The sequence below is a fragment of the Chlamydotis macqueenii genome, chromosome 1 (genome assembly GCF_036417535.1).
Source record: "Chlamydotis macqueenii isolate bChlMac1 chromosome 1, bChlMac1.mat, whole genome shotgun sequence".
Lineage (NCBI taxonomy): Eukaryota > Metazoa > Chordata > Aves > Otidiformes > Otididae > Chlamydotis > Chlamydotis macqueenii.
Genome location: NC_141556.1, coordinates 78,270,364 through 78,291,027, shown reverse-complemented (window position 1 = coordinate 78,291,027; position 20,664 = coordinate 78,270,364). Strand labels below are relative to the sequence as shown.

The window sequence follows — 20,664 nt, the reverse complement described above, 5'->3', positions numbered from 1 at the left end:
CCTCTGAGGATGAAGTGAAAGCTTCAGAATCCAGGTGAAGTCTGTATCTAATTATACGAATGAAAATATGTTGTACTAGATTTATGGCAGAGTCTGAGGGGTGAGGAGGAGCGTGGGGCAGTGGAGGGCCACCACTAGTGAATGTCAAGTATACTTGAAGGTTGCACTTCACTCCTCAGGATCAAAAGTGTTTACATTGTGGCATTTTCCTTCCTTTTTTCCAAAGTGATGTAATTCCATTGCTTTGCAGTGGAAGGGACAGGACAGGGATGTGAGTGATGGCTGCTTTACAAGTATGGACCAGGAAGCTGCATCACAACAACTGTGGCTTGACTTCTATAGAGAGTTTCAAAGTTAAATCTGTACGGTATAGGAGGGAAACTATTACTGGATAGGGTAAACAGTGATCTTTAGAGCAGAATTACATTTTACCTGCTATTGTTTAGTTCAGCATAAGGCTAAAACACAACTGCAGTTTAGACAACTCTGGGTCATTTTCGTGTTTTAGGAAATAGAAATGATCAGTTGCAAATGAGCTTGTTTTCTCGGAATGTCAAGTGATTTGGACGCATCATTTCATGGAATTGTTCACAGGCCTTCGTGGAAGACTTTGTAATCTGTTCCTGGATGTAGAAACGTGTTTATCTTTCCCTCCCCACACAAAGGACTGCATTTGTCTTTGATCTAAGTGGCAGCTTCTGGCTCATGTTATTTTGGGCCTTTGAGTCAATTGTCTGATGAGAACAGGCTTTAAGGTGTATGCTGAAACTGCATTTAGATTCTGGGCATCTTAGTGCTGCCTACCATTTAGCTGTGCTTAGAGAAGGTGCTAAATATGAGAGAGGTGATACCGTCTACCGGAAAATGAGTAAATATGGCTCGGCAGCTATCGGAGTATTTGGTCTAATGTTTTTATCAGCATTTTAACATTGATGACTTGATGCTTGAAGCTCAGATTTTGTCAACTCCCTTATAAATATGCTGTGCAGCCAATGTTTAAATCAATTCTATTGCTTTTAAAAACTCTAGTAGCTGTGTGCAAGTTTGAAAGCGTGCTGGATGATGTATTCTTACAATGCCCATGGAAAGATAGAGAAGAGCGGCAACATTTCTGTTTGGTTCAGACTGGTCGTCTTCATTCAGCTTCAAATGAGCTTCCATCCATCTTCCTTATAAATTACTGTCTGTTAGTAAAGAAGTGTGTGGTGTGTTTGTTATTAAATTATTATCTCATCTTGAATTATATTCTGCTTGTCCTGTTTATATGGTGTTAATGGCTGTGTGCGTGCAACATATGATGTGGCAGGGGAACGATTACCTGCGTTTTAGAGTGAGTAAAAGAGGAGGGTTGTGTCTGTGGCAGAGTAGGCTGTTTAATCTGTGGCATCTCTTGTCCCTTTTGTTGCTGTTGGTAGCAGCATGCCTTCCTTTTCTAGCTAGAGTTCTGCCAGAAGAACTTGTGCTGAAAGTATATGTTGTCTTTTCTGACAGATTTAGGACTTGCGTGCTTGTGAAAGTGCACTTCTTGCTGTGCTGTGTCATTACAGCTGGCATCAGTGGAGGTGCTCCTTTCCCAGCCCCGCTGTTGGTGAGAGGGATGTGTTGCAAGGATGTGCTCTGGGGGCCTCTTGTTTGGCAATGCCTTCCCTCTGTTTTGCCTGCTCTGGAATTGTTGGTGCCAGTGGACTTCTGAAAGGCAAGAGAAGTCCTGTGTCTGCGTAAGGCCAAACTGAATGGGGATCTTTTATGGAGGTGTGGGAAGAAGACTGAACTTCTGATTTCAAGTGATCTGGCTAGCTGGCAACTATCGCTGGAAAGGGGACATATATTCTGATTTTATGCAGTCTTAATTATGGGCTTTTAATATCAAAGGTAGCTTTAATCTGTGTAAACCACATCTCATATTGTCCTTGTAGAATACTTGGCTAAACTCAAACCAAAAATTAAATACAGTGTGAATTGCTCAGAACTCTGATTTGCTTTCCATGCTGAGGCTGTGAAGGTTTTCATAAGTGTTTAATTAACCCCTAAGTATCTACAGATGCTCATTTTACAGATGATAGCCCTGTGACAGAATTGGATGAAAGTAGTTTTATGATGTTTCTGAGTTGAGAGTAGCTCGTGAGAGGCTGTGGGAATAAAAGCAGAGGAAGAAACCCTGTTTAGTTGAAATTATGGTTCCTCTAAGCTCTGAGGAATGTTTTTCTGCTGAAAAAATGATTATCCACCAAATGTGAAATCTTTTCTTCTCTGCCTTTGAAGCAAGATGATAAGCTGATGCTTCTCTTTATCCAGTGATGTTTTGGAAAGCATTAATGAAAAATAAATAATCACAACTTCTTTTGTGAACCTGGAGTTTGTTCCCTGAGATGAGTGCTCAGTATAAAAATCTAATAGGTAAAGAGAGACATTTATTACAGAGCAGCTGGCATAAATCTTGCTGCTAATGGGGATAAAATCCATGTAAATGAATCATTACAGTAAATTGCTGTAATTAGAATTTATTCATGACAAAGGTCTCATAATTAGATAATCAGCTTTTAGTGCATTAAGATTAATAGTCTGAACTCTTAATTCAATTTTATTCATTTAGAAGCAGAATTTGCGAGGGGAGGAGTGTTTTCAGGAAGCTGTCTTGCTATGTGCTCTCAACTGTAGAGGGGATTTGGTTCCTTGGCAAATATAATCTAAATCTGGTGTATCAGAAGGCTCAAATTCTCCTCTGGCAATAATAAAACCTTTAGCATTTTAAAAATTCTCCCCAAATACTGAAGTTGAAGCTTCCAGGGCTTTTAAGTGCCAGGTGTTTCAAGTGCCTCGCAGTCTAGCAGTAGCGTATATGCATGCATGCACGTCTTCTGCGTGTTGCGCGAACGGCAAATGGACCGCTGTGATAGACAACTGGTGCTGAGTCGTGATTGTCCGAGCTGTGAAAAGTTGGCTTCTGTTTTTGATCTCAGTCCTTGCCAGGTGGGTAGCACCAGCATCAAGTGTAACAGCAGAGGGTTAGGGTCATCAGCAATCCAGCTGTGAGCTGAGTCTGTCCACTTGTTTGGTGCATGGTGTGTAATAGGGACCAAACTGCTCTCTGAGCCCTACGATCTCAAGCGCAACTGAGCCCTGCAACAGGGTACTGTGGCAAAGGCTGAGAAATTAAGGCTTTGTGCTTCCCTCTGTCTACTGAAAAGAATAACTTCTGAGCTGTTAGCCTGACAGTTTCAAAACCATGATCCAAATCAATTTTAAAAGCAGTTTATAAGTTTCTCCTGGGCAAAGCTGGAAGAGTTCCAGTGAGGTGCTGTAAACCACCAAAATAACTGTCAGAGTACTCCATGCTTTTGGGGTTGTATTAGTTGAAGGCAAGCTTGAGCGGACATTCTGGATCTGACAGTTTCTGGCTTGAAATCGGAAGAGATTTCTCCCCCTCTCAAGTTTTAAGTCATCTGGATTACAGTTACAAATTTTCTTGTCTCCTTTCCAAGTTAGTGCTCTTTAATAGTAGATTTTAAAGGCTAATTCTTGTGTGTGCTGTTCCCCATCCTTCCTGCTTCTACTAACGTGTAGTAAAAATGGCTGTGTTTCAGTAATTTGGCTCTTTTTGGCTTCAAGGAAAGTCTGTTAGCTACCACAATCAGAAGAGTTAGGACATCCTCAGACTTGTTTTAATTACAGCAATGCCTGCAAGTATCTGTGAATCCTGGAGAACTATTTTACATAATCTGTTGCAGGTAGGATTTTGAATTGACAACCATCCAACATTGCTGTAAAGGTTTTCAGGTATTTTTTCCCCCTGCATTATGCTGCAGTGCTGAAGTAGCTTCACTGCTGCAGCGCTTCTATCCCCTGATTTTCTGTTTAGACTAATGTTGAATACATTGAATCAGTTTGTCCTGTGTTCCCCAGCAAGAATGCAACAAGCATACACAAAATCCTCGTACCTTACCCCATTCTGCTGTTCTCCTGCGTGAATTAATGCTCTATTATAACCACCCATGAATAGTTCAGAAGAGTATATTAACTTCTGTGCTTTATCACGTAAAACACGTCTGATGGTGTAAGCAGTGCGTATGGCAGCTTCTTAGGTTTTTGCAGGTACTGCCAGAATCTCAAAGTGGTTTAACCCTCATTTATAATGCTGAGTTTAGATAAGTTGATGATTTTTGAACTTAGGAGTGGCTTTGCTATTTTGTTTAGTCATTTATGAAGCAAAACCAATGTGGTGTACTTCTGAACACTAGAACTTTTTTTGAGATTATTCTTGCAGAATGTAGATTCTTTTTTTTCTTTTGCCTTTGGTTTCCCTAGAACTTCAGATGAACTCGGGGCAATCCTCTTCCCCCTTCTCCCTCCCTCTCTATTTAATTAAGGCTGGGAATTCAGGTACTCAAAAACCATGCAATTTAAGAAGTTTCTTTTAGATGGTTAACAAATCATGATGAATGCGTGCCCTGTTTTCTACTCTGCTAAATATAGAGGCGGGACTGGGTCGTGGTGTCCTCGGCTGTCACTGGTACCACATGAACCATCTTAACCAAGTTGACCTCTAGCTTTCTAGCTGTAGGGATTTTTGCCTGCACTATTCCGACTGAGGGGGGCTACTCCTGAACTTTGTGGCTTGAACACGTAGAAATCGGCTTAGACTTTCCAGCCTACATATGTGTTGGTGGGTAGTTTAGAGCTATCTGTCCTTATGTATATAAGCAATATATCCTTAAACCTGACTAGTTCTTTTTCTCATCTTAGTGTTTATCTGTGAATACACTGACTAAGGATAATCCTGTCCTTTCTCAGCCTGGTTTTGGGAGTCTGAACACATTTTAATCCACTCTTATATGGTAGGCTCTCGGGTATAACTGTTTGCCAGACAGTCCTGTTCACCTGTGCCCAAGGGAGGGGTTCAGATGGTGCAGATGCCCAGCATTCTGTATCTGATGTCTCCACTGCTTGATTCCCTTTCTCTGATGGAAAAACTGGGTAGTACTTAAGTGCATTGCAGATTTTATTCACGATTGCATATTATGTTCTATGCTGCCTTAAGTAATTGAAATTACTTCATTGCAGCTATGCAAATAAAACAATTGCACCGTGGCCTGGAATTAACCTGCACTGGGAATTAACTATCTTGGCCTTTTTTTCTGTTCCCTCTCAGCCTTTTCATTATTTTTTTTAAAATATAGTTAACTATATACATATTTTCAAATACCATCCTACTTGGTGTTGATTAATATTGTATTCTGTGCACAGTCCCTCAGTGGAATTTCATTTTGTTTTCAGTATTATTTTTGGATTTAGTTGGAGACACTTAAGATTTTTATTTCAATCCTCTATTTGTCTGCTAAAAAATTTGAAAGTCTGATCTTCTGCCCACCACAGTAATTAAAGATTGGAAGAAAGATTTGTCTTGAAAACATTGCACACACAATGAAGTAGGAAAATGTGCTGAGTTACACTTGTGTATTAAAAGATTGATTGCTTTATGAAGCCCTGAAGTTAGCCACCAGTGTCTTAAGAAAAATCATATTCATTGTTAAGGTACATGTCAGCTTTCTTGGCAACTGATTGAAAAATCTTCTAAAGCTTCATCTGGGTATTGCTGTAAATAAATGTCACTTCTCTTTCATGCAAGATTCTTCTTTCTGCAGAACTATTTCATACGTGCAGTGTCCTACTGGGAGGGAAACACACCAACCTGTATGGTAGCCGAGGGCCAGGGTGTGATGTGTGTGCTCATCTGGCAGCCAATGTATAGATTTAGAGACATAAGCCACTATAAAGGATAGATGTTCTGGAGGATGGGTTGTCAGCTGCAGGTGTGTACATACACACAACCCCACCTGTCTCACTGTCTTGTACGTAGCACTACTATCCATCATCCATTTCAGGTTTTTGCTGTTTCTCAGCGCTTTTTTTTTTTTTGTTTAATGTTTCTCTCTTCACAGGTTTTAAAACAGCTAGACTTTGGCTAACAGCCGTGGTTATCTCTTAGCAGGGCTTTGGGAAGGGGATGCAACTACTCCGTCAAGGAGCCTCCAGTAGGACTGAGAAGAAGCAGAGAAATTCAGCTCCCTTGCCACCAAAGTCAGTCGTGGCTTCTCTCCTTGTCTGTATAAATTTTGGTCTTTAACAGTGTGCAAGCATTACAGCACAGAAGAGATGCAGCACCTTTTGCTGTTTTATTAAAATTAAGTGCTTTAAAGGGTTTCACAAAATGTGATGTCATCTCTACTGAGCCTCCTTTTCCTGGTGAGAGGCCAACTGCCATGCTATTGCTGATGTAATTTGTCTCATTGAACAAGACCTTGTTGCATCTTCCACTTCTCATTTTTCCCCTTCTTCCCCTGCTTTTTCTTGTTTAATTGGGATTCAGGACTTCAAAACTCCTTGTTTCCTTGAGGAAGAGCTGGGTTTTGTTCCTTGTCAGAGAGAGGGTGAATTACTGTTGCCCCTACACAGGTATGTTCTTGCTCCTGTGTATAGATTTAAGGAAGGTATCAGCTGCTACTTTCTGACGGGTTGGCTGTGCTCCCTGAGAGCATATAATAAACCTGTTGGCAGCTGATGGCTTCATGTCATTAACTGGAGCATATATTGGCACTACATGCCTTTGAAATTACTCCTTGAGTGCTTCTTTGATGTACTCTTGCTTAGTGCGCTGGTCCTGTCCTTGTCCGTGGCTGTTGTAGTTTAGCCCCGCTCAGGACCAAGCTACGCAGTCTCTCACTCACTCTCCCCACCCTCTGAGGGAACAGTGAGAGATAATATAACAAAAAAGCTTGAGGTTTGAGATAAGGACAGGGAGAGATCATTGACATTACCATTACAGGCAAAACAGCCTTGACTTGGGGAAAAGTATTTGTTATTAAAACCAAAGCGGGATAATGTGGAAGAGAAAAAAAAAAAACCACCCCCACCCCTCCCGCTTCCTGGACTTAACTTAATTTCAATTATCTCTACCTCCTTCCTTACCTTGCTCCTCGCCGCCGCCCCCGCCCTGCGCGGTGCAGGGAGGAAGAGGGAATAGGGGTTATGGTCAGTTCATTGTTGTTGCTTTGTGCTGCTCCTTCCTTCTCAGGGGAAGAATCCCTCACATTCCTCCCCTGCTCCGTCGTGGGGTCCCTCCCATGGGCTACATCCAGTCCTTGATGAAGTGCTCTGGCGTGGGTCATCTCTTCCACGGGGTGCAGTCCCTCCAGAACAGTTACCCCAGCGGGGGCCCTCCACAGGCCACAGCCTTCTTCAGGCATCCGCCTGCCCCAGCGTGGGGTCCTCCACAGGCTGCAGGTGGGTCTGTGCTCCTCCATGGACCTCCATGGGCTGCAGGGGGACAACATGCTCCACCATGGTTGTCACCACAGGCTGCAGGGGAATCTTGGCCAGGAGCCGCATCACTCCTCCCCCTCCTTCTGAACTGACCTTGGCGTCTGCAGCCGTTCCTCTCACAAGAAATTCTTCACAACCGGCTCAGGCCGATGCCTCTCAGGTTCTCTTCACATCTCATCTCCTCTCCACTTCTTGCAGCTGGGCTGGGCCAGGTTGGGCCCAGATGCCTGGCAAGAGGCCAGAGGGTGAGGCCTGCAAGGCCCAGAAGGCTCGCGCCTCCCACTCTCTGCCCCCACTCAGCTTCTTCACATCTTCTCTCCTTTTTAATTTTTCCCCTTCTTAAATATGTTATCGCAGAGGCATTATCAGGGAACATTCTACTACCAATTGGCTCGGCCCTGGCCAGCAGCGGATCTGCCCTAGGCCCAGCCGAGTCCATTGAACAAAGGGAAAACAGCTTCTGGAAGCTTTTTACAGAAGCTGCCGTGGTAGCCCCCCCTCGCTAAACAAAACCAACACAATGGCGCAGGCGTAGCCAGGGTATACTCATGGGCCTTGATCTGTGTTGTGCACGAGGGGCAGTTTGGTTGACGATGGCAAAAGATGGGCTGTGGGTTCGTGCCGAATGCTGTAGAAAAACTTACTCTGAGCTGTGCAAGAGTATTTCTGCTACAGTTGGGCTCAGCTGCACCATGTGTAGCAAAGACTTCAGGTGCCATGTTAAGCACAATCAAATGTGACATACTAATTCCACAATTCTTAATTCTCGTTTCTTTTATGCCTCTTAGGGTGTTTCAAAGATGACCGTATTGTATTCTGGACTTGGATGTTTTCAACGTATTTTATGGAGAAATGGGCCCCTCGGCAAGACGATATGCTCTTCTACGTCCGTCGAAAACTGTCCTATGTCAGTGGTGACAGTACAGAGGGGAAAAAGGTGAGTAATGATATATTTTAATGTGGGAAATTTAAGGTAACATGGGATTTGGTGTTCTGGAGTATCTGACACAGCTGGAGAACTACAAACCAAGGATAAGGAATATCCAGCTCTGCCCACCTCAAGAAGTTATGAAAAATTGGCCCATAGAGAAATACCATGGTTGACACTGTGAACACAGGCAGCAGCATAAGTGAGCTTTGCTGTCTCACACTGAAGGAGTTTAGATAGTTTGCATGCTTTTTTGGGAAGTTTTTATGTTGGTCAGCCTGCATTTAGGAGGAAGGGGAGGATATCCATGCTGATTTTTGTTTTGTTTTTCAATAATGCTACTTTATGAATGGAAAGTTTAAATCTGTAGAAAGGGAGAGGAAAAAAGGAGGAGGAAAATAGTCACTCCCGTATGTCTAGAAGAACCTAAGATACTAGAGTATCAGTAATAAACACCTACTGGGTACTTAGTTGCAGAATACATGCAGCCTTGTATTGTCACTATTGTGACAAACAGTGAAGAAAGTACTGTATTCTCATAATTTAAGATAATATGCTTTCCTATAGACGTATTGTTTCCTGAAGACACATAATCAGGTAGGCTAATGCTGCTGCACGGGTATTTGCCCATTAGAGGTTTGAGAAACATCTCGGCATTTCTTGGCAGTTTTCATCCTAGGTCTGAGAAACAGAAGCAAGAGAAATGATGGTTTTATTGGGAATTAAGGAGGTGGCTGCAGAGGATCAAAAGCAGGAAGATAAATGGAGGAAGAAAAGACTAGGATTAACTTCCTGACATATGTAAATGATTCATATGATACGTATGTAAATGTAAATGATCTGTTGTTGAAGAACAGATATACGTGCATGGTGTATGAGAGTGTGTTTTTAACCAAGTATGTTGAAATTCTCTGGATTTAAATGTAGTGACATAAAGAACCATAGTTGTCAATTCCCTTCAGAGAAGGATCCCAGAAGATTTCCCCACATTTTTGTTGGAGATACAGGAAACGAACAGAACTATCTTTTTTCTTCCTCCCACCCACCCAAGTTCCATCATGACAACCACTGGGAAACAGCTGGCAAAATATACTATTCATTGTCTGTCAGATTAGTGGTTTGGTAGTCTTCAGCCAGCGTACTTGGAGCTTTAACACTTTTGGAGGAAACCTTCATCCTAATTGTTGTTTAAATGACTATAAATGCATTCCTGTTTCACATAAAATAATATTGTGGCTTTGTTAAGTCTAGTAAAAGCATGTATTGTTTAACCTCTTGTCCTTCCCAACAAGGAAGGTGAACCTTAGAGGAAGCCTGGTTGCTTATATTCATTCACAGACCTCTGATCAATTTCTGTTTAATTTACTCATCAGTTTAAAGTGTTTAAACCTTTCATGGAGATGAGACAGTAAAATAAACCCTTGCATTTGCTCTCAGAGCTTTATTTCAGCCTCATAAAAGCATCATAAATAATTTTTATTTGTGAGGGCGTTTCAGAGGCAGTAGTTACTACAAAATCAGCATTAGTGAATAGCTTGCCCTAACAATGAAGATGGAGAGTGTGCCTTGTAGCACACACAGTATTTTATAACTCCCCCTTGACTATTTACATTTTGCTTACCCTCTGAGAAATGAACCTTTCCTATGACTTTGAAGTACTTCAGATGCTTTGTGAAACTTCATAGTTTGGTGATTCTTTGATATCTGTGCAGCACTCCTCCTGTTTGATTTTAGCTGACTGCTTTGCAGTTACAACTCCTCTTGTATCCAGTTTTTGAGCCTGTCTTGTGCACTGAGACACCAAACAACTACCCCTGTTCTTTGAATTATGACTAGAGAGGTTTTTATTTTACTTTGTAGTTTTGACCGTTCTTTCTTGAATGATGGTGTCAAAATACCAACGTCCTGTCATTAAAAGGGGAAGAAGCTACAGACTGATATTTGTACAAGCCGAATAGAACTTCAAGCATCCCTTTCAACCACCAAACTGCGTGCTCTCATTTGCATCCCCAGAGGCAGATTGAAAAGGCAGATGAAGGGGAGAGGTTCAGAGCTGTTTGGGACCATGAAGGGCTAGGACTGGAGCTGCACTGTTGGCTCCTGCCTTATGCTCAGGCTGTGCCAGATGGTATGGTGATGATTTTTCCACGGGACACACAGAAGTTGACTGTTAGTTAACCACAGAAATGGGTCTCTTTGTAGCTTGGATAGACAGTGAAGCACATTCATTGTAGTTCTTTCATATACACTATAGATGTGCTCTGCATTTGCCTGGCAATTGTAGGTTTTGACTAAAGAACGCTGGCAGAGATGCAGGAGGTGAATTGTTGTCCTATGACATCCTGGAGCGTTAGTTTATATTAGTGAAAATAAGGTCTGCAAAGCTTTGAGCACAGTAATCTTCTATAGGACTGATAACAACAACAAAACCAAATTGAGCGGGAAGGGGCTGTTTGTCTGGGTGCTGACAATGGCGATGTTTGCTTTCTGAGATGATGAGCTCACACGGCATCATTTGCATACCATGGTATGATGATTCATGTCAGTAAGAAACAAGTGTCGATTTATCAAACGATTTTCAGGTTTTGATGGCTCTCCTGTGTGATTAAAAGTTCCTGCTTGTGGATTTTTTTTCCTATATTTACTGGAGCTGAAGAGTGTTAGCAATAACATTTGATTTTAAGTTGAGGTGTAATATAGAGGATAAGCAGAAGAAAAAATTATAGGGTCAAGATTAAGGGTTCCGCTTAATTTTAAGGCTGAATGAGAAGGGCTTTGGATGCTGCTTAGTCACAACAACCTGAAGTAATAGATCTTACAATTTGGTGTATCAGTAAGTGATTATGGTAAACTTCTCTACCATCATAAATTTTATTTTAAAAGGCCTTTAAAATTATCTACTTTGTAGATCCCCTGGTCTAAGAGACCTTATGTTTGTTTCTCTTTTCCACCCCCACCAGTTTCTAAACTGTACATGTATGAGTAAACCAGCAATTAAGCTCTTAATATGGTCTATGCCAGGGCAGAACTACCATGTTGAATTCTGGGCTATGTCTGTTACACAGACTTTTGGACCCCAGAGAAGTGCATTCAACTCGGTGTTTCCTTGACATGTCACAATGACACTCCTGCGGTTTCTCTTGCCAAGTTTTGAAGATACTTCTTCTCTCAGTGTCTTTTAGCAAAACCACCTGTGTATCAGGATCTGTGCAGGCAAGGCACTGTGGAGCATAGCTGCTGTCAAAGTTGAGGGATTTAGTAGGCCTTTTTAAGGTGGAATCCCTTTGACTTGTCACTCTTTATTCACTCTTTATGCACTATTAAGTCAAGACTCAGCCCCTTTGCTGCTGCTTCACACACCAGCTGATGTAACCTACTGGAAGATGTGATTGTCACTTACAGAGGGTCCTGTACATTGCCAAAACCTACGGCTTTAAAGGTTAAAGTGGTTAAGCTTGGGAATCCGATTTATTTAAGATTGTATTAGATCAAGTTTTAGTATCTTTGGCTTTTTCCAGTGCAAAAGGTGTTTATGAAGGATTATGCTTTGTTACAGCTGCAAGTTTCTGATCTTTCTGTAAGGAGGAGCTTTACTTTCTCATGGGACTCTGGAAAATACTAGTATGATGTTAACAGACACAACTGTTGAGTAGGGAAAATAAGGTAAAACCTCAGTGACAGAGCAGCAGAGTTAGGTTGTATTATCCCCTTCAGCCTTGTATCATGCTTTGTCACCTGAAAAGTGTGCTGTATTTATAGGGCAAAGCAATAAAAAAGGTAAGTTTAAGGCACTGTTTGTGTATGTTCTGAGCTTGCCTGGATTTTGGAGTAGGTCTTGTTTTCTTCAGCATCCTGTAAATGTGGAAGAGTAGAGTTGTTGCCAAAAGTCATTCAGGCGATTCAAGTCTTCAGAAAGCTTAAGCTACTGATGTTGTGGCTGCAGCTTCAGGAACAGAGCTGAACAGGAGCCATGGTTTACACATTTATGTGCATCTGGGCCTATGACACAACAAATATTGACTGTAGTGGGAGACCAGTTACTTTCCAAAGCTAATGACTTTAGGCACGACTCCCACTGAAAATCACAGGATTTTCATAGCTGAATCTCTAATTCACTGTCACCATCTCTCTGGCTGGGAGATCTGACAACCTGAACTCAGCATCTAGCAGAAATGCAAGTTTTAAAAATCTTATGTTGCTGTCTCTGTTTACCTTTCAGAGCAGTGCTTTTTTGTTGTTGTTTTGAACACTGTAAGCAAATAGGATGTCTCCAGAAGAGCTGTTTGGTGTATTCATGGCAGTTCCACATCACCGTCTGAATGCAACAGAGAAAGAAATGGCCAGAAAATGCATCTTTCTTTGCCAAATAAATTATCTTCTTGTACGTGGATAGTATGTGGGAACAAACTGATTGCAACATGTACCAGTCAGTACAGAGCGACAGCTGTTCTACCTCAGCTCTTGCATTGTGCAAAGTTTGTGGAGGTGTTGCAGTGAGTAGGAACAGTGGCTTCTGCAGAAGAGGACAGCATCAACATGTTGCTCTCATTTTGAAATATGAAAGAACAGCACTGGCATTATCAGATTGATATTATGATTTTCTATAATAAGCTCAACATCTTAAATGCAAAGATTTGGCTTTTCTTTTAAAATTGTCCTTCTCAGAAATTCCTATGCTTTCTCATGCGATTTTGTTGATGTTTGGTTGTCTAAATACATGAACATAAAGGAGATGCTACTTGATAGCCTCTGCTTGTGGTGCATTTTTTGCAAGACCACCTCCATTTCCTTTGTGTGCTGTGACAGACTGCTTGGCAAAAACAGAGAGAGGACTACTGCTACAGCTGTGACAGGAACGTCTGTTTACCACACAGAACTGGATCTGGTTGTCTATGACCCGGAATATTCTTGTGATATACCTGGCAGCCTAATGAGCATTTGGGATGGAGATGCTTTCATATTCTGTCCTATTTCCAGAGTAAATTTGTGTCTGACGCCAAGCCACCATGCAGTTGAAATATCCTCATGGTATCACAGTCAGTAAACCCCAGACTCAGGCAGGGGGTGTGGGCTGCAGGGGCATTTTTAGTGAATTACTTTTTATTGCTTCCAGTCTCTGATGATCTCTTCTTAGGCAGTCAAATAGACTGACAACAAAGCCAGGATCAGAAGTGAATTTAGTATGAATTGCGCTGAAACAGGCAGCTCTGAGTCATGTGGCTGAGAAGGTGCTTTATTCTCTGTGGCAGAGAGAAACTTCATTGGGAAGAAGCCCAGATCCAGTTTCACCATCTCATATAGTTGTAATGAATAATTCAGTATTGCAAATGCAGCATAGTCACTGAGGGGCTGGGAGACAGAAGAGCACTGTTCACACCCTGGAAAAGGTGGAAGTGTCTGCTTGGAGCTCCCTGAGAGCCTCACCAGGCTACTAGCTCAGCAGAGCACTTGGTGTGTTTGATCTGCAAGTTACAGTCAGTGTCAGCTTGCTTATTAGAGGTATGAAAGTGTCTGTTTTCCATGTTGGAATTAACATGCAGTTGAATTGAAGCTCAGGAATACTGTGATCAAGTCTTTATTAACAGTGGTAATTAGAACTTAAATGCCTAGTCTAACCATCAGGTTTCCCCTCCCTCCCCCCCGCCATGTTTTCTGGTCAGTAACCCAGTTCGTGCATTTCCACATTCAACAGAGATGGCTTGAAAGACAATGGTTTACTAATATTCTGTAATCTTATTTCTCCAGTGTCCTTGCTGCCTTCGTTACTGATGTAGCATGCCTTCCCTCCTCGCAGGAGGCACACTATGTGTTGCTTCAGGCACTTGTGCTTTTCTAAGGAGGACCTCAGGCTGGGAAATAATATTACAGGAATAAGGTAACAGTAAACAACCTGTTACATCAGAAAATACTCTGGTTACTCTGTGATCTGGAGCCACATTTGATAACACTTAGTCATATATGTACCTATGCTTTCAATTTTTGAAAGCTGATTTAGCAGATTTATGGAGCATTTGAATTGGGAAATTAAAGTTTATGTGATTCACAGAGTACAAGTGTCAGGTAGCAGCTCGGATTACTTTGTCAGTGTCTCAGATACAGTGATTTCTTGCCTTGCAGCTACTGATCAGCATATTTTAACTTCCAGCCTTGTCTTGCTTAGCCACAGTTAAAATGTCTTTCTTGGTGCCAAAGCTATGCTGGAGGAAAATGGTTTCCACAGTCCATATGTCTTATGATTTCATGTAGTTACTTTCCCCTCATTTGTTTGAGCATCATCAAGCATTCAGACTGTTCCAGTAATTTAAACAACTTGCGCTTTTCTTATTTTTAATCTTTTATACGTCTTCTGCCATTGCTAGAATTGCAAAGACAGAACTAGATTTTTTTGTTTCTTTTCACATAAGTAATTTCAATTTTGGTCAGCTGAAGTCAACTTTTAACTCTGTGGGTCCCATTAGCTTTTCTCAGTCTTGTAATTTACTTGTTCTTCTTATCAGTTCAGATTCTACTTTTTTTTAATGTACGATGTGCAGATACTGGAAACAGCTGTGTAGGCTTGTTAAATCTTTGTTTTTCTGTGACTTGCCAATCCAGAAGGAATGTCTTATGCTCACTGAAAAGAAGAAAACAGAATACACTTGGTAGGAATTCCTTGTGATTAAGAATTACTTTTGCAAGACCTGTAATTACTTTTAAGGTGATTTCTTTAATATTGAGATATAAAGTTATGTAATAATGAGGAAAGAAAGTGAGAAAACACAGTATCAGGACAGTGCAGGATCTAAAAAACTAGTGTTTGGTGTGTGCCCTCAAATGTGTGGGGCAAACAGTAATTTTCTGCTACAGATTGGTGAAGTGCGAAGGAGGGAGGGTGTTTTCTGACCTTCAAGAGGGAGGAAGCTGCTGTTTCTAGCTGCCAACTGATGCTGTAGATTGCCCTATGTACCTTTTACTCTTGTCTCATTAGAGGTAAATGGGATCTGACTTATTTTATTGTTCAGTTCAGACCTAGTCATACACCAAAGTCTGACTGTTCTTCACCGAAAAGTGCCATTGAGTAGGAGAGGATGCCCAATGGATCAAAGTTGGAGATGCTTGCAGTGATGCCTCATCTTTTCTGAAAAGGTTTGGGGTAATGAGCAGCATCATTAACCTTGAATTTCAGGAGCTGGACTTCACAAATCAGAATACTTCTCACTCTAAGGTAAACTGAAATGTTTACTTTAGGGCAGTCATGTCATTAAGCCATCATCTACAACCAGCTTAATAAATAACAGGAGAAAGATTAGGTTGTGAGGAAATACAGAAGCAGTGAAAGCCATGTGAGCAGTGGGAATAGCCTTGCAGAACTGAATATCAAGAGGAAAAGAAATGGGAGGGAATTAAGGCTACGTCAACGTGAGTTACCTTTGCTATTTTTGAGCTTAGGCTGCAACTGTGCTTGTTCAGTGAACAGATGATGAGTCAGCTAGTCTGTGGGTACAGTTACCTCTGTTATCCCCAGCCTGAGCCTTTCAGGATTCTTTATTTTGTGGAAGGTACAAGAGGGTTGTGTGATGAAGTGGTGCACGATTAAAATTTTAGCATATCTTGCTCAGAGCTTTGTTCAAGGAACAAAGGCCCGCTTTGCTCTCCTTCACAGATGTAGGAGGCTTTCTCCCTAAAAGCTCTTGGTTAGCACAAGAAAAAGTTCCCAAGCCGTTCTAGTTCCTGATCATCTTACTCCCTTAAGGATTTAAGTCCTGTTTGATTGTTATAAGGAAAAGCAATCAGCCTAGTCATCTTACTCTCTTTAAAAACCCCAAATTAACTGTAGAAAGAAAGCATACTTCTAGCTCTTTGGCTCGTAAAAGCTAGACTTAAGTGATTGAGAACCATGCTGAACTTTATCAGATATGGTGAAATCACTGCCTGTTTTAACCTCCTTAACTAATATCTGTCCTCAGGAATAAAAAAATAATAGTACATATCATACAAATCATGCTAATGATTCTCCTTGTAATGACTGTCTTTCCCAAACATGTCTGTTCCAGTTTCATAATTGCAAGTGGAGTCTTTAATGACCACAAAATACAAATTTAATTTTTATGATGCAGTGTTTTACTGCCCTTTATATTTTTGTACCAAATAGAAATGTTTTATACAATCCCATGTGTTCTTTTTAGCTTCCCCGGTACTCATTACCTTATTTATAATCTCTAGTGTTGCTTTACATGTGTTTCTTATGTGAAGACTAATAAACCTGACAAGGTCTGTGGCTTTTAGTGGTAGAACTGCAAATACGTTTATAAATCCAGCAAATTACTCCAAAAGAAAAGATCCTGTGTGGTGAATCTTCATATTAGTGAATGTTATATGTAGTTATTTCTCTTTGGAAACTGATCATAGTAACAGTGGTTTGCCTGTTTTTTGAACATTTCAATCCAGACTATTGTAGATACACCAATGTCAAATTTATCTTGAGGTATGTGTGTATATGTTAGAAATACTTGGAAAATCTTGAACTGAAATCCCAGCTCCTCTGAAGTTGCTGAGAATTTTGCCATTCACTTCAATGGACAAGAATTTCATTCCCATTAAATATAGAGGATAAAATAAAGGGAGTTGCAGAACAATATGTCTGATTTCTGGTAAAAATAACTTTTGACTAATTTTGCTTTTCTTCTCATCTACTGTGACTTCATTCCTGCAGTATTCCCTGGGCCCTTCCAAAGGGTTCATCTCCCCACTGTCTCCAGTGTCCCTCCAGCAATGTCACATTCTGGGGCGGTAGTCCTTTTCTGTCTTTTTGGTTGCTACCAAGGCAAAAGGTAGCCGGTGCTGTGGGTGATTCATTGCAATCTGAGAAAATGATGGCGCTTCCCTGGCCCTTCTTCAGCAGTATTAGTAACATGAAGGTGTCAGATTGCTGGTAGGCACAATGATACAATCCATCAGACCTATGTCAAGTCTGTCTGAAGTTGGCCAATGGATTTGAAAGATGGCTGGGAGTGGGAAGGAACTCAGTTGTGTAAGTCCCATTTTCTTAGACTTGATTTTATATTTTTTCCCCATTATATGCACCATTACGTTAGTAACCCTACAGCTTTTTCTGCATATACCCAGTTTGCTCTGAGATTACATCTGTCTGGTAATCCCACATTCATGTGAGATGCTTGCTGCAGTTCTAAAGTCCTAAATACATGTAAGAGGTCTGAGAAAGAGGACAGGAAGGGAGAAGACGTTTTGCAACAAGTTCAGCTGCTTAACTGAAGAAGCCTGAAGAAGGGCAGATCGTGCCTGACCAATTTGGTGGCCTTCTATGACGGGGTGACGGCATCGGTGGACAAGGGACGAGCAACTGACATCATCTACCTGGACTTGTGCAAAGCTTTTGACACTGTCCCGCACGACATCCTTCTCTCTAAACTAGAGAGACATGGGTTTGATGGACGGACCACTCGGTGGATAAGGAGTTGGCTGGATGGCCACACTCAGAAAGTAGTGGTCAATGGCTCAGTGTTCATGTGGAGACCGGTCACGAGTGGCGTCCCTCAGGGGTCCGTGCTGGGCCCGGCCCTGTTCAACATCTTTGTCGGCGACATGGACAGTGGGATAGAGTGCACCCTCAGCAAGTTCGCCGACGACACCAAGTTGTGTGGTGCCGTCGACACGCTGGAAGGGAGGGATGCCATCCAGAGGGACCTTGACAGGCTGGAGAGGAGGGCCCGTGCCAACCTCATGAAGTTCCACCAGGCCAAGTGCAAGGTCCTGCACCTGGGTCGTGGCAATCCCAGGCACAAATACAGGCTGGGTGGGGAGTGGATCGAGAGCAGCCCTGAGGAGAAGGACTTGGGAGTGCTGGTGGATGAGAAGCTCAACATGAGCGGGCAATGTGCCCTTGCGGCCCAGAAGGCCAACCGCATCCTGGGCTGCATCAAGAGAAGCGTGGCCAGCAGGTCGAGGGAGGTGATTCTCCCCCTCTACTCTGCCCTGGTTGAGACCCCACCTGGAGTACTGTGTCCAGTTCTGGAGCCCCCAGCACAAGAAGGACATGGACCAGTTGGAGAAGGTCCAGAGGAGGGCCACCAAGATGATAAAAGGGCTGGAGCACCTCTCTTATGAGGACAGGCCGAGAGAGTTGGGGCTGTTCAGCCTGCAGAAGAGGAGGCTCCAGGGAAACCTGATAGCGGTCTTCCAGTACCTCAAGGGGGCCTACGAGAAAGATGGGGAAAGACTGTTTAGTAGGGTCTGTTGCAATAGGAAAAGGAGTAATGGTTTTAAAATAGAGGGGGGTAGATTTAGATTAGAAATTAGGAAAAATTTTTTTACAATGCGAGTTATAGAACACTGGAACAGGTTGCCCAGAAAGGTGGTGGAGGCCCCATCCCTGGAAACGTTCAAGGCCAGGCTGGATGAGGCTCTGAGCAACCTGACCTAGTCAGGGATGTCCCTGCTCCTTGCAGGGGGGTTGGACTAGATGACCTTTGAAGGTCCCTTCCAACCCTAACCATTCTATGATTCTATGATTTAAACTAACATGGCTTCTTCAGGATAGGAAATATTGTAGCTATTCTTGCAACCTAGTCTGGATGATTTTGAATTGAATAGTTCTCCCATTTACAGGTAATTATGACAAAACAAAGTGAATTGTTTGTTTACATTTCAATTTAAAAAGCATGTTTGCTGGTAGCCACTTGTGGACCTCCTGTTCCTGATCAGTATCAGCTGGAGTAGCAACAGTGTCTGTTGCAGCAACACCTTTCATGTGTCATCAGCCATCCTGCGGTGTGAGTGATGAAAGAGGATAAACTACTGCCATTCTCCAAGGCTCTTATTCCACCTGCAAACACCCTCCCATGCCCTTGCCTACAAATACACACAGCATTTGCAATAAATTCTCCCAAGCTGAATATTCAAGCTAAATGTCAGTATGGTGTTGGCAGAGGTAGGGAATAAATATTGCCATTTGAGATGATCTGGGCTGCAGAGTTTCTCGCCTGCAGGTCACGAATGAGTAGCAGAAGTTACAGTCACTCAGCATTTCTCGTGCCAACAAATAGAAGAGGGAGTCCAAAGCTATGAATAGACTCTCCTGGGTAATTGCATCCGGAAAAGATAAGCAACTGCTGTTGGGTATTCAACTTGTCCCATTTGGATCTTCGAAGGAACCTCTCCAAGACTAGTTTTTTTCCTGTTCTGGTTTATGCAGATATGCTAGAAATTACAGTCAGCTTTTTAGATCATTTACCACTCTGTCTCTCGGTTTGGTTTTTGATTATACAGAGTAGTTTTAGGGAGATAATTCTAAGTAATTAATATTGAAGGAAATTTTTAGAAAATAGATGGTTTTGTAGCTGGACTTCACCTCTTGCACAAAACAGTTTACAGTCACTTTATTGCAGTGGGCTTTGTTTCAGCTTTATAGCCAAGGTGGATGTTGAGGTGCCATAGCTGCTGGGTGTTATGCTGCCCTTGTGTGGGCTCCAGAGTGCATTCCAGGAGGATCAGGTGCAACTTCTAAATAATTAATAGTATCTGGGAAAAGGGAATTGGAATTTTGTTTTGGAGGGCTTTCTTCTCATTGTCCTCTGCAGTTATTGCCAGTGAAAATAACAGTAGCCTTAATACTAAGAAAACTCCATATGACATCCAGAAGAATCTTTCTTTTTCATTTTAGTGTATCGTTACATTGTGAAATACAAGCGTCCCCTTTTAAATACTGTCTTGGATATAAATATTCTAGGGAAGGCTTATAACATAATCTGTTGTCAATGTCATTGTACCTTCTGCAGCTTCTCTATGTGACAGGAGTGGGGATGCACCCTTCCCATAAGGCTTCTCTGCATGCTCCAGAAAATACCAGACTTTTTTTTATTTTCTTCCCATGTAATAGAGACGGGTCTGTCAATGCCGAGCGGATGAGTGAGCAGATGGGTTTTCATGGGTGACTTGGTCGAATCAGTTCATGTTGTCTTATCGGGTGTATATTCTACAGTGATGCTTGGCAGCCTGTTAGAAAACACAAAACCAGTGCTCCGTATACGGGTCTGCGTTGTTGCGACTTCTCCCAGCTTGTTAAATACACGAGGTCAAAGTCTTTGGAGATGAGAGTAGTGACCTCCATGCCATTTGTAGTGATTTCTTGTTCTGAGAAAATACCCTATTTCTGTGCTAAAGAGTCCTGCCAGGGCCTGGGATACAATCTTTTCCTTTTGAATAGCATCATGTTGTTGATACACTCTAGTACATAGGCAAGGAAGCAAGGAGTGACCTGCATCTCAGTGGTCTGGAAGTGAGGAGTTTTTGACCAAAGAAGCAAACACAGCTGTAATGGCAGCCCCACGCTGTAGGGGAAGTTTGAATGTGTCTTGGCAGATTTTTGGCAGGTCAGTCTCTGTGCAGCCAATCTTACTCCAGTGAGCTGGAGGAGGTGC

The 20,664-nt window shown here is 42.2% G+C and overlaps 1 protein-coding gene across 6 annotated transcripts in view; it reads left to right on the top strand.

The window, feature by feature from the left end:
• KIAA0930 (KIAA0930 ortholog) overlaps positions 1 to 20,664 on the top strand; it is a 79,521-nt gene that overhangs the window by 30,086 nt on the left and 28,771 nt on the right. For all 6 annotated transcript variants that reach the window (XR_015259969.1, XR_015259966.1, XM_086757762.1 and 3 more), the window contains one exon: positions 8,109 to 8,257. Coding sequence is in view for 4 of the 6 variants with exons in the window: in XM_086757762.1 (XP_086613888.1) it covers positions 8,109 to 8,257 (149 nt within the window). In the remaining 2 variants the exon portion in view is untranslated. The remainder of the gene's footprint in view (positions 1 to 8,108; positions 8,258 to 20,664) is intronic.